At 49.8% G+C, this 14,498-nt stretch overlaps 1 protein-coding gene across 2 annotated transcripts in view; it reads left to right on the top strand.

Annotated features, from left to right (window-relative positions):
• The first annotated feature begins 8,866 nt into the window (after positions 1-8,866).
• The window catches only part of ST8SIA2 (ST8 alpha-N-acetyl-neuraminide alpha-2,8-sialyltransferase 2), a 60,543-nt gene continuing 54,911 nt past the window's right edge, over positions 8,867-14,498 (top strand). For both annotated transcript variants that reach the window (XM_072950725.1, XM_006198480.4), the window contains exon 1: positions 8,867-9,126. In XM_072950725.1, coding sequence (XP_072806826.1) covers positions 9,029-9,126 — 98 coding nt within the window. In that variant the 5' untranslated portion in view covers positions 8,867-9,028. The remainder of the gene's footprint in view (positions 9,127-14,498) is intronic.

Below are 14,498 nucleotides of genomic sequence, written 5' to 3'. Positions count from 1 at the left end.
AAAAAAGGCTATTCCAGAATATATCATGGTCACATAGCTGCATTCAAGGTGAAGATTATTCTCAAAGAGAGCTCTGCACCGTTGGGATGATTTGAAGACCTGGCTAAGAATTTTATTTGTGAAGATTTGAAAAGAAAGGATGTCTTAATGATCTTTGTGTTTCTTTCACTCTCTATTCCCCCCATTTGAACAGGTACTCAGTCTCTTTGTCAGTGTGAAAGATCCTCAGCGGAGTTTGAGCAATGGTAAGGCAGAGAGGGGAAGCCGCCCCCTCAGCCCCTGAGAGTTGCAAGATTTGGGGCACCACGTGGGCATTAAGCTGCTGCCTCCACTCCCTGCAGGAGTTCCTCTGAATCACCCCCGTGCTCCAGAAGCTGGGGCTGGGCTGTGATGCAGAAACAACCAGCATGGCTGGGTTAGATCATGATCGGTGACAGCAGGTGAGAAGGATGTGGGAGAGAAGCATCACCAGGGCTCGGGACACCAGTGGAGCAAGGTTTTGTAAGCTGCGCTTTCCTTCATCAGAAATTGCAAGGTGAATGAATATTAGGTAGATGCTTACAAAACATCAAAGAAAGATTGGAAATTGTTTGCAAAACCAATTTTCTTTACTTAATATATGTGCTTATACTGGGTTATTTAGAAAGAATATTAAACTCTGGCAGAAAAAAAATTCAATGCCAAGAAAACAGGCACAACAAATTTTAACGACATTTTTTCTTGATTAGAGTCATTTACGATCATTGTAGAAAATTTATAAAGCAGAGGAAAGTATACAGGAAAATAAAGATCAATTCAAGTTTCACTGCCCAGAGATAACCACTGCTCGCATTTTATATATGTCCTTTCTGTTTTTGCATTATGCTAAATAATAAATTACAGTAACGTAATGAGCCCTGACTTTATGCTAGGATGCCATGCACTCCAGGTACATTACCTTGGTTCATTCTTACTGAAATTCGTGAGTTAAGCATTGTTATTTTCTTCATTCAATATTTAGGAGACTGAAACTTGGATCAAGATCACACAGTTCTAAGTTCTGAAAAGTGATTTGCATGATCTCAAAATCTACTCCAAACCAGAACTACGCAAAGTGTGGTCCATGGACCAGTGTTGGTGTGTGACCTGCGTGTCACTTGTCCCTGCTAAGACAAGCACAGAAAGTCAAGACAGGCATTTTAGCAACTTTCATAGCAATTTCACATTTGCCACATCAATGTGCGTGATCAGTGGCTCCCCTCAATGAAGTGGGCTTGGGGGTGCCTAGCAGGTACAGGGAGCAGCCCGTGGGGTGATCTGCACTCTAGTCATGCAGAAGGACACGTATTGGTCTACAGTCACTGAGAAGTTAAAAAAATAAAATTAAAATCAATAAAATCAAAATTCAAATAAAAATCAAATACACCACAAGTAATTTGAGAAGCAGTGCTCTAAACCATGTTTTTAAATGAAGGTTTTATTATTATTATTCAGCTATGATGAGGCGAACAGATCAGGAGATCCACTGAGAAGATAGTTTGTTACTTACAGTTCCAAGAAGAGGGGGCACCTGGGCCACACGGGGCCACCAGGGGAAGCACTGGGGTCAGTCAGGAGGCAGAGGAAGTAGAAGGAAATTGTGGGCAAGAGCCTTTATCATGGTTTCCATGAACAGGTGAGGTAGGGTAAACAGGCTCAGGACTGTCTGGTTTGCATAATTTCAATGGGCTCTGGGGCATAGGGGCATAGGGGCTGTTTCTGAGTGTCTGCTACCCGGCCTTAGGGTGTTTATGGCAGGGGGATAGTGGCTCAGAACGTGAGAGCCCCATAGAGCAGTGGTTGGGTGGGGACTCTTGACTCCCTGGTTTGCACATGAAAGGCACAATTCCAGACAAACCCTTTACCATCCCTAGGAACTGACTACCCTGGGCTGGGCAGTCTCTCCAGGGCCAGCAAGGTCCCAGGTGTCAAAGCATTAAAATCAAAATACCTGCATGACACAAACCACTAAACCGTCTCCCTAGGGTGATAACAATGAAATAAATGTAGGAAAGCAGGGTAACAGGATGCTAAGCATCAGAAAGATGCAAGAACATGAAACTCAGCCACAGAAACAGCTCTGTTGCCCGCAGACTCTGTCATTTCTAGTTAGTGGCTTTTGGCAAGTCCTTGCTTTAGACAATCGTCCGAAGGCAGGTCTAATGAGGACTCGTATGCAGAACTGGAGGAGGGAGAGAAAAAAACCTACAGCGATCTCTTCCATCCCCATCGTGGCAGAGCCTGCCAGTTGTCCCCCATGCTCCTACTCCCCTTCTTCCATGATAGACTTCTCAGCTGAGTGCATAGAAGGCCAGAATAAAGATTCGTTGCACGCTTCCCTTACAGCTAAGTGTGGCCACATGACAGTATCCAGGCCAAAGGGACAGACGCAGAAGCACCGTGTGGCCAGTTTCAAAAACTGTCTTTTTGACTTTATCTCTTCCTCCATTCTATCGCTTGGAGCCTGGATGTGATGGGCCACAAGGAAAGGGCCTCACCGGAGGGATAGAAGAGAGGCAAGCTGGAAGGACCTGAGTCTCTGAGGACCTCAGGGACCCCATGGCCAAACCAGCCATGGCTACCTGCTTGGTGACTCACACATGAGAGGGAAATAAACTCGGGGTTTACTGTTACTTGCAGCTAAGCTTAATCCAAACTAATACTCTCATAAGACCACTGGTTTCTTGATCCTTCTGGAACTTTCCCAGCTTGCTTTGTCACACCTGACTGTAGGAACTGGGACGAGAAGATGTACAACCACGAGGAATACATTTGGGGAGAAGTACAAGAGGACTCCCAAAGGGACAGTTTACAAGAAACCCACTTGGGGCCAAAGGGCACTCTCCTTTAACCAATGCTAAGATCCCAGCAGGTCGACATTTCAATGAACACTGCCATGGCTTTGGAGACCATTCCATCTGGAGTTTACTTTATTATTGTATTATCTAATTGGGGGGGTAAATAATTATGTTCATTTATTTTTAGAGGAGGTACAGGGGATTGAACCCAGGACCTCATGTATGCTAAGCATGCGCTTTACCACTTGAGCTATGCGCTCCCCCCTGGAGTTTACCTTAGAAATGATGTTTCACCGAGCATGCTCACCAAGTCAATGTGACTGTGACAACTCCCTTGCCACTGATTACCGGTGTTGCTGGAAACAGCTGATTGTTAAGCAGGACCATGATTAAAAGTTAAAGGATACAAACTTACATTAAGTAAATTAGGTTAAAAATAAAGGCAATTCATACTCAGAACACATCACTTCCTAATTTTATTTTGTACCTTTTACTATTACCTATGCTCTTGAGATTATTTCATTCATGGTCTGTTCACAGGGGAAATACTGTATCAGCTCTTCTCGACGTTGCCTTCAGTGAGGTCATGGTGGTGGCTTGAGATTCACCATGGTGAGGATAGGTATTGAGTTGGTTTCTACCACAATAGATAACATGGGACCAGAAGAGAAATAAAGGTCCACAAGCCTTGAGAGTTCACACTCTCTTTGAAATGTCATGAGAAACTAAATAAAATTGGTATGTGCAAAGAGCTAGCACTGAACTCACCTAGGAGCCAGGAGGGCTAGACTCTGTCCTCAGATCTGAAACCAGCAGAGGGCCTGAGGTTAAGTCTCTTGGTCTCTGGGCCCCAGGGTTTTCCATCTATGCAATCACCCGGGACTCCAAGCTGCATGAGGGCAGAAACTGTGCCTGCAGATCACCCCTACACCTCAGCCCTCCAGCATAGGACCAGACATGTGGTAGGTGATGCAGAATTACCTGTTAAGTGAATGGACAGCCAAGAGCTTGCTGTCTCTCCCCATCTTTCCAGCTCTCAGAATACGGAGGTCCACGATCCAAACTGAGGCTAAGAGAAGTAACACGAGACTGAGTGCCTTGGGAATGGCTGCCTCCAGCCAGCTTTCTCAGATGCCTCTTGGGGAGAGGGGTGAACTTTGGGCAAAGTTGGGGGAGCTGATTCAGAGAAAGCTGCTTCAGAGATCACAGTGATAATTTCGCTGAAGGACTGGTCAGAAAAGAGAGAGATATTCCTTTTTGTTTATCTCTGCCATCGGGTTCCTGACTTCATGCTTTGGTTCAAAACTACATTTAATACCATCTGAAGAGTTAGAAAAATCCCAGCAAAATACTGAACCATCCCCTCACTCTCCGAGATCACCTCCCGTTCCCTGGGGAGCTCCTTCCTGAGTCCCTTCCAAGATCTCCAGCTGATAATCCCACAAACATTGACAGCAATTGCCTGGGTATGTTTCCTTTTTTTTTCCTTTAGCTAATATACAATTTTGCTATTGCAAAAGCTACAATAGGAATGCAAAGGTGCCCAGTTACTCTTCCATATTTTTACGAGCTCAAATTCCGATTTTGAAGGGTGAAAAGGTGCATTTCTGAGAACATTCAAATTTTGTGTAAATTTCAGAAAAGAAGGCACGTTCTCTCGGCTGTTGGAGGTGCAGAAGTACAACAGCCTATTAGTCTGTTCCAACTACAATGTTCTGCCTCTTTATACCCCACCCCACCTAGAGCTGTCCGCGGCTCCCGATTCAGAGAAGGTGAAAAAGGAAGGCCGCTATCACTCTGTAGTTTCTTAACGTTCTAAACTACTTTCGGAGAGAGTTCAAGGGTGTTAGGCACTAGGTCAGAGTTTTGGGTAAGAAAATTATTATTTATTATTGAATTTTAAAAAAAAGTTTTGGATTGACTAAAAGGCCTAGGTTCTTCCAGGCGGAAAGATGGAAATTGAGATTCATGATTATGCTCTCTCCAGTGATGAAGGGTGTGCAGGGAGTGAAGATAAATTTGTTCCTCGAATCCTGGCGTCTCAGAACTAAGGGGATACAGTAAGAATCAGAGGTGGTGCCTGTTTACAAATCCATCCGGAACTACCTGAAGTGCTGGAGGGCGGCCTTGGCGATCTGATCCCAGAAGCTGCCAAGGCCCAGGGGAGGTGACTGAATTAATTAAAATTTTCTCTCTGCCAAGCAAACCATGTTGGGCAATTTGGCCTCTTTTGAGCCTCAGTTTCCTCACATGTAGAATGGAGATGGTGGTACCCATATGAAAGGATTGCCAGGAGGGGTCTTCATGACTCCCAAGAAGTAGTTCAGGTGAAAAGTCTACATATCTGGGGGGATGATTGGGGGGAGTGGAGTTAGATGTGTAAATGGTAGCTGTAGTTTTGGGGTCTCCATGAATTTCAGCACTGGGTGGGGTCCCTACTCTTGAGGTTGGCCCTAGAGGGAGAAGCGTGCTGTAGCCAGTGTCAAGGGTGAGGAGTGGCTGCCCCATTGCCGGTGTGACTTCCCGGGACTCCTTCAGGGCTCTGCAGAGCCCTCTGCTCCTCTTTCCTTCGTTCATACTCCCTTCCCAGGGTCTGATTAGGTGCCTGAATAGTTAATATACTCTATTAATTTGAGCTAAAATGTTAATGGGTGGTGATGACTTTTAATTTGCTGCCACTCCCTTTTTTTTTTAACTTTATTTCTGCAAAGCCAATCAAGCAGTGTTGGAGGGAACAGTGCAAAATTTATTCTTGCATATTTGGGAACAGCAAGCCCTTAGTTTGAGAAAAACGAAGACTTAAAATAGTTGACTCAAAGGCAATACCCTACTACTTGTATTTTAAAGCAACATTCCTTGCCTCCCGAAAAGCTACAATGTGACACAGTATGCAAAAATTCATTTGAAAGTGATGGGATTAGAAGGTAAAGATCCGCCACCCCACTTAGGCTTCCTACTATCCAATGTCTTTTTGGTGCTTCATAAACAAAGCATTTGTGTAGTATTCAACAGAAACATTTCTCATACTTTAGGTATTTTAACCCATTCAGTGGCTTGACTTAAAGAAATGATTACTGTAGGACCTTCCAGTTTCTTGGGAAAATAAAGGCAAGAAAAAATAATTTGCTGAAACAGCGGGGTCAGGGAGAGGGGCGGGGTCAGGATGGCTGAGCCAAGCTAGTACCCAGGTGGCAGTTTACCCAGTATTTACAGATACGACACTTCCAACCCATTCACTCTTCCTCTTTCCAGATTCCAGGAACAGTTTTCAGAGACAGCTGCAAAGGGCAGTGAGTGCGCACAGATCACTGTGAAAGTAGCTGGCCCGTGAGATTCAGGTCTAAGTATTTACAGACAGCATCCCCCAGTCAACTACCACAAGGGTTCCTTATCACTCTCCGAGTAAAATCCCATCTCAGTAACTCTTAGTGCAAGGATGGCCTCTCCATTACAAAGCCAGCTCTATTTCCCAGCAGCTGTACTTGAGGGACGTTGCTCCGTGAGTCTGGTTACAAGGATTTCCCTGTGAGGGATGGGACTGTTCACCAAGTTTCTACTCTTCCTGGCCACTCACAGGGACTCTCTTCAAGTGAGTCCGAAGAAGGGAGCCTCTGCTCCTGGGATGATAACTTAGGTCGCCTAATAGGAAATGAAATACTGTTGTAGCCATGCTTATCGTGGTGCAGTTACCTGAACTGGGATGAGTTTAGGATCATGGCATTCTCTCCATGCTGTTCTGCAAGGAGTGTAGTTGGTAGAGAAGCAGAGAGCAGAGAAGAGAGAAGCCAGCCAGGTTCCTCTTGCTCTTTGCGGTGATCTTATTAATCAATTACAAGCTATTCAGGAGACCACAGCTGTGTTGTAGCTCACATCCCATACCATAATTACCTACTTGCAGGTCTGTCTTCCTCCTGAATTGTGAGCCACTAGAGGGCAGGAACCATGTCTCTCTCCTCTTATGCTAGCTTTAGCCCCTAGCACATAACCTGGCACAGAGTAGTTGCTCAATAAATATTGCCAAGTGATGGAGTAAATGAATGAGTGATTGAAATATCGAGCAGTATGACAGCTGCATCCCAGTCTTTCCTCTCCCTTTTCTGATATCCCAACCATTTATCTCATAAACACAAGACATGGTAACAAACACAACTCCACAACTCCAAAGCCACTCATCAAACAAGACCGAGGGAGAGATCTAGGCACCTAGAAAACTTGGAAACAGGATAGTTAGACCACGTGGCCAACTGCTCTGATGGGAAACCCTGTTTTGATGTCTGTTACCACCTCTAACAGACAGGGAGAGTGACATCCAACATTGCACTCAACATCAGAAAGTCTCATGCCAAGAAAAATATGTCGTATTATGGAGGAGCTCACTGTAAAAGGAGCAGAGGGGCAGGAATTGTGCCAGGGGCAGGGAAACAAAGAATTGCTGTCCTGGGGATTGGTGTACCCCACCTCTGGGCAAGAGACACCTGCTCCCCACACACCCCATTTCTCTGTGCTGTTTCTCTATCCTGCTCTCCAGGCAAGGTGAGAACTCTTCCTGCAGGGAAGAGCTTATCCTGGCTTTTAGGGTCAGCAATAGCTGTCCAGCAGCCCCCTAACTTGGAAGCCTTCCTCCTGCCCCTCCTTCCTACATACAAAGAGGCAGAAGGACAGGCAGTATTTTGGTGGGGAAATAGAAAAGTCCCTCTGACCAACCCAGGGTCCCTCTGATGGAGCTAAGGCACTGCCAGCCCCTTTCCAGATCCCTCTGAATCTCGCTCTGTGCGGATGGCCCTGGGGGCACAGCCAATCTGCCTTTCCCATTCATTTGCCAGTGCTTCCCAGAGAAACCTTGCCATAGAGCTTCTCAAACAGAACTCTTCCCCCCAAACTCAACCCTCAAGGACACTTTCATAAACCAGATGATCATTTCTGGGAAGTTACGTTTCCTGATTTCAGGATTGTTCCAATTAAGTGCAAGAAAAAGAAAATTTAGGTAATTATCTAATTCCAGTAAAACTTAATGGGGCCCTTCCCACCCCAGGCTAACGGTTGGTGCAAAATGTAATTTGAGTTAAACTATCTAAGGCTGGGGAAGCCGCAAATATTCGACATGGAGGGCATTACCCCTTGTGGGAGACAGATTTTGTAGGAGACTTTTCGATCAAGACAGGACTCCCGAGGTGGGGGCGGGGTGAGGGTGGCGACTGATTTTGCCAGGAGAGGGCAAGAGCTGGAAAGATGAAGCCCAGCTCAGCATTAGCACCGCGAGGTCCCAGGCTGGGTGGGCTCTGAGTCTACCACTGTGGGTGGAGCCGCCACTCCAGCAGGAGCCCAGGGTTCTAGCCAAGGCTGCATGACCTCAGGCAACTCAGTGAGCCTCTCCGGACCCGATCTCCCTGGGTCTATCAGTGGAGACCAAGCCGACTGCCTTGGGGGTGGTTTCTCAGGGGCCGAGCATCTCGCCCACAAATTGCAATCTGCATCTCTGCCGAAGTTGGCCTGCCTTGGATGTGTCTTCTCCACTCCCCTTCCCCCACCCCACCTCCTAATTCGTCAACTGCTGAAACATCTGCCTGGCTGAAACCGCCTCTTCGCCACGCGCTGGGAGCTGTCCCCAGGTGTTGGTCTTTGTGTCGGAAAAACTTTGCGAGAAAGCGAGGGCGCTGGACAAAGAGCGAGCGAGGGAGGGCGTTTGCCAGCCAGCGGGCAACGCCAGGGCGGTGCGCACTCTTCCCTGGGCTCAGCTCGGTACCCGGACGCACGCGGTGCCCCGAGCCCGGCCTCCCTAGGCGAAGAGTGGAAGGCTCCGGCCACATCCCAGCGCCCTCGGGAGCTGAGAGAAACCAGGAGGGAGAAGCAAAGGCGGGCGGCTGGACACTGGAGTTGACTGGGGTGGGAGGAGGCGAGCAGAGGCGCGGAGCAAAGCTGTCAAACTGCGCGCGGAGCCCCGAGCGGGGCGGGGGAAAGGGAGGGGAGGGGAAAAGAGAGGAGGGGCGGGCGGGCGGGAGCTGAGAGGGAGCGAGCGGGCTCGCCGCGCCTGAGCAACCCTTGTCTGCCGCTGTCGCCGCCGCCGCCGCTGGCCGGGACTCGCCCGGAGCGCAGGGTGTCTGCCCCGCTGCGCGCCGCGCGCCGCGCGCGGAGGCTCCGGCGCCTGTCGCTGCGCCCTCCAGCCCCAGCTGCTCGCGCCGACCCGCGCGGGTCCCGGTGGGCGCGAACCCACCATGCAGCTGCAGTTCCGGAGCTGGATGCTGGCTGCGCTCACGCTGCTCGTGGTCTTCCTCATCTTCGCAGACATCTCGGAGATCGAAGAAGAAATCGGGTAAATAGCTGCGCCCGGGCCCGTGCCGAGCCCTGGCGGGATCTCTCCCCACCCTGATACTCCGGATTCCCCCGCACACCCGCTTTGTGTGCGCCGCGCCCCGCTGTCGCTCCGCTGGAGAGGTGGGGGACGATTTTGACCGGGGGTGGCGGTGCCCGGGGCCCGGGACCGTTTGGGGAGCGGAGGGTGGGGGCGCGGCTGCGGTGGGGAGTCCCCGGGCGAGGAGCACTGGCAGTCTCCAGCTGACCCGCGTAGGGGAGCAGACTCGCCCACCCGGCCCCCCTTTTCCCCGCGCGTCCGCGCGCGTTGTCGCCGGGGTCGAGGGAGGGCGCCGGGGAGTGTCTGGGGCGGGCGGAGGGGCCGAGAGTGGAGGAGGCAGGAGTTTCTTTGTCTCCGGCTCGGCCGCTTTCTCGCCTTGGCAAAGTGGGCAGGGGGCGCGCGGGGATCTCTGCGCTGGGGGAGGGGATCCCTGGGCTGGAGCGGACGGAGAGGGATCTTTACGGGTTCTCGGGAAGGGGAGTGTCCCCAGTACAAACAGATACGCACACAAGCCTCCCGCTGGCTCGGGAGCCCAGCCTTGGGGCTCGGGCTGGCACCGCCAGAGGCGGAGCGCGCAGGGGTGAGCTGAGATCCCTTCCCCACCCTCGCCTGGCTCAGGACGCTCAGATAACCCTGCGGCGCCCACTGTGCCCCCGGGTTCCCATGAGCTTTCCGCTCGGAGACACAGACCTTTCGGGAAAGTCTGTACCGCCGCCCGCTGGTCTTTGGGGTCCCCAGGCAGGCAGTCTCGCCTCGCTTTTCTCCGGATCTCTCCAGGGGCGGGACCGCGAGCCCCTGCCCGGGCGGGACTTCCAGGAGTGCGCACTTGCTGCATGGGACGCACCCGCTGTGGGTCTCGGAGGCTGAGACTCGCGCCCAGCAGCCCCCGGCACTCGGGGTGGGCCCCTCTCGGCTTCCGCGCCACAAAGAGCCTCCAACCGGCGGTGGGCAGGTGAGGAGGCAGCCAGGGTTCTGAGAGACCCTGTGGCCTTAGATAGAAAGTGAGGAGACTGAGTGGGCACAATGTCCCTTCCTCCGTGGGGCTAGTAAGGATGCAGGCTCCCTCCGCTAGCCCTGCGCTGCGGGCGCCCCTCCTTTGTCCCATTTGTTATTTCATTCACTATCAGCGCGAGTTAAGGGCCTGGCTAAGCTGACAGGTCCCTCAAAAGGGAAATGCCAGTCCTGGTCCCGGATGCCCAGGCCCTCAGCAGTCAAAGCTGGGGCAGGCGCCACTTCCTGCTCGCTCCGTTTCTGCCTGCCCCTTCCCATCTTGGCAACCCCAGAATTCCTTCGGTAAACTCCACTGCTTTTCAGAAACACCTTTCTCTGCCTCTTCCTCTTCCTCCTCCTCCTCGGTTTCCCCAAGAGCTCAGAAAACTTTCACAAATACTGTTCAGTTAATGCACGACGTGCTCCCACGCGGAGATAAACACTACTTTCGGGAGCTGTTCGCCTCAAAAACATGGATGGGAAAGGAAATCGAAAAGGACAAGTCTTGGGGTGATGCAGGACGCGGTGGGAAGGGCCTTCCTCTCCGCTCCTCCACTCTCCTCCCAGATGTGGGCACTGCCTGGCCCCACCACGTGCTGACCTTGCCTGGGAGGGAAGGGCCAGCAGCTGCCCATTGTTCTGCTATGAAAACATAAGTGCTGTGCCCATTCAGGCATCCCTGGCTTGTCTGCTGACTGAACTTTTACCCAATTTCTTCTACATGTCAGGGACTTTTAATTTTTAAAATGCAATCAGGAAATCACTTTGCACGTAATGCTGCACTTTCCAGCCAAATGCATTGTAAAATCCCCACTCCCCACATTAGGTTGTTCCATCAGGGTATCGAAAAGTAAGCTTCAAGGCCTGCACTAAGAAGGGTACTTACATATATATTTAAAACCCAGGCTATGAATGTGTTCCCTGAGACCTATTTCACTGAGGATGGGGTGGGGGTCCCTGCTTGGGCCACTCCTGGGAAAAATAATCAAACTAGTCAAATGCGTTACCTTGTGTGTCATTACCCTTCCCTCTGGTGCCCCTGTCCTCAGGCTGACTCCAGGATTGACCAGTCCTGACCCCAGGCTGAGACACCCTTCTCCCTTAGCCCCTCCTCCAGTCCCACCCACAGTCTGCCCCGCACATGTTTAGCTCATCTGGGATTTGCCATGACTGGGGGACGAAGGACATGGGGCAGATGAACGGAATCCCAACAGCCCCCTGTGTCTGCTTATAAGCCAAGTTTCAAGCTCAGTCACTTATTTAATCCTTGGAACCAACTTTGCGCAGCCAGCAGGGGCTCAGTGCAGTAGGTGCCCTGGTGCAGTGGCCAGTGAGGGGCGCCTGGAGTAGGACTCTTGTCCTCACCGTGTGCCTTGCCTCTCCGGGAGACCTGGAATCATCCTCAAGACCATGATGCTAGTGCACCAGCCCTGCCCACCCTTCCCCTAACCTGATATCGACCTGTGCTGGGGAAGGTTGCAAATTACCTGCCAGTGTCAGTCCTTGGGAGAAAACGATGTTTCTGTAAAAGGATGGCTGTTTCTGGAAGGCAATGATGGGACCTTGTGATCTATTAGGAAGGGAGGAAGGAAGGAAGAAATCTCTTTTTGGAGTAAAATTTCCGTGGATTGAGGAATGAGAAGTATAAGAGGAAAGACAATTCCATGTATATTGTCTGGAGAGGCAAAACTGAGATACACTTTTGTTAAGGTCTTGATTTTCTTTCCTATAAAATGAGGCGTTTGATGTCGTGGTCTCAGAGATCCTGTCTTGCCCCAGGAATCATATAACAGGTTGTGAAGGGCAGGCTTCCTTCCAGGGCTATTTCCTAAGAGACATGTCATGTCTCTGTTCCTAAATGATGATTTTCAGAGTTCCATTTCTAACTTGCTTGCTTGGGGAAATGCCTCCCTGGGGCTGAACAAGAAAAAGAAAGTGTAGAAAGATGAGTTCTCTGCACAGCACTCAGAGAGTGAATTCAAATTCTAAATCAGAAATTGGGTGGAGCTTTGGTAAAACAGCCCCCATCAACTCATGCAGCACCCCAAATTTTAGAGTCAGTTGGAGCAAGTTGTAAGCTAAAATCTTTTCCTGATTGTCCCCTGGGCTTTAGCCTTGAGTATAACCTCTAAGAGAGAAGTGTGGGCAAGTCTGTCTTGCCCACCGTGGTGCCCCCAGAACTTGACACACAGAAGACATTCGAGAAACATCTATTGAATGAATATCCTTCTGGGGTCTGGCCCAGTGATGGACACGCTCGGCATCCTTGGGGAAGGCTGACACTCACAGAGCCTTCAGATGGGAAGGGAGTGTAAGTCTCCCCCTAAGGAACCTCTTCTGTTTTTACAATTTAGATAAATTTGACCCTGAGAAGTAACATCACTTATCCAAGATCACACCCTGGCTCGTTAGGGACCAAAAAGCCTGCACAGGTCTCCTCATTTGTAAGCCAACTCCCCAAATGAGGTCCTCTAACTATAAAAGAGTAACAGAACTCTGATTAAGGAGGGTGTAACTGGTAATAATAACAGAAATCATGGCCATGGTGAAGATGAGGATGATGATGGTTAACATTTATTAACTTATTGAGTGCTTGCTATGAACCGAAGGCTATTCCAAGTTCCTCACAGACATTAACACATGTCATTGGCATGGCAACCCAGCGATCACCTACGAATGGCACAGCCTCTGGTCCCATCAAGTTCGGTGTGATGCTAGAGGACAGAATGGCACTATCCCCTGATTTGGCCAGAGAGGTTCGCCTGCCATGGGCCCGAGCATCCCAGACTCGTAGGTGGGGCCTTGGGCTAAAGCTTCTGAAGGTGGAGAACTCCCATTCCATTGCAAACCGGTTTCTGATGTCAGCTGAATGCACCTTCCCCGCTTCTACATGCCATATGATTGGGTATCCAGAAGTCTGGACTAGGGGTGAAGGTAAAGATACTTAACAGTCGATCCCTCCCAGGCACTGACCTATCAGAATGGACATCTGACTGGTCAGAATGGATGCCACCTAGTACACCATGGCTAGGGCTCCTGTGCACCCCAGTCAAACATCAGACACTGTCTAGAAAAGCGATGGACAAGGAGAAGCTAGCTCTGACCATCAGATTTGTCAGCAGGAAGCTTCTGCCATCAGTTAAGGGTGAAGTGAGGTGCACCTTTTAATGAATGAGTCCAGGTGGATGTGAAAGAAAATGACTTTGAGGAATTGCAGTCCAGGTACTCTGTAAGCAACACGTATTTGCTTAAGATGATGCAACCTTTTTATGCCCATTCTTCTCCCCAGTCCTAGTGTACTTCACTCAAGCACAGGCATGATTGGAGGATAAAATAGGACAGCAAGAAGGTCTGGTTTTTAACTGACTTGCTCAAGTCCTTGCTGCCAACTGTTCCTAGCTTCAAATTTAAATTGTAAATAGATATCCATCTTAGAAACCAATTCACCACTCAGGTCCTCTCTCCCCTTGTAAAGCAGGGTTGCTAGGTTTTAGGTTTTACAAATTGGGGATGTTGTAAATTGCAAATTATAAATACTTCTCAGAGAGAGTGGAATTCTATAAAGGCTCCCATTGTTTTTAGTGTGGCATACAAGGTAATACATAATCTGGTCACTGCCTCCCTCTTCAGCCTCCCTGGGCTCCAGCCATTCTGTATTGCCCACAGTTCCCTGGAATGTATCTTGATTTTATGCCCCTGTGCCTTTGCACATGCTCTTACTCCTTTCTGGAACAACCTCCTTGCACACCCTGTTCTTCCTGACCCCCACCTCATCCTTCTGTCCTTCCCCTGACTCCTCCTTCAAGGCTAAGGGCTAGTGTCTCCTTCTTTGCAAAGCATTCCAGGACCCCAGACCTTCCTTGGACAGTCTGGGATGGCTGTCCTCTGGTGTGTATACTTAGCATCCTGTCATACCAGCAGCCTATGGAGATGGACTCAATGCTTACATTTTATTTTCTCCCTTATCCCCAGCCCTGTTGATAAGGATATGGTTTAGTAAATAGAGCCCATGCAGTATTTTTGGAATGAACAAACTCAGGCCTGGCACACGGCAAAAATAAACATTCAGCCTCTCTGCCCCCAAAGCTCTGCACTATTCTATTAACAAATACTCCTCCACTTGCTCAGAAAACCCACTGCTTTCCCCAACGTGGGTATCCAACATGGCGGGCACAGCCCGGTTAAGGGCACAGTAGTCATTGTCTCAGAATGTTGGGGAGCAGATCGAGGGGAATGAAAGGACCTTTCTAGTTTGCAAAAGAGGAGGACACAGTGGTTAGTTTCCTGCTGCCAGTTCAGATAAAAAGCAAAGCTGCAGCACCCCACCTGCAAGCCTCTGTCCG

This window comes from Vicugna pacos, chromosome 27 (assembly GCF_048564905.1).
Source record: "Vicugna pacos chromosome 27, VicPac4, whole genome shotgun sequence".
Taxonomy (NCBI): domain Eukaryota; kingdom Metazoa; phylum Chordata; class Mammalia; order Artiodactyla; family Camelidae; genus Vicugna; species Vicugna pacos.
This window is presented reverse-complemented; position numbering and strand designations above follow the sequence as displayed.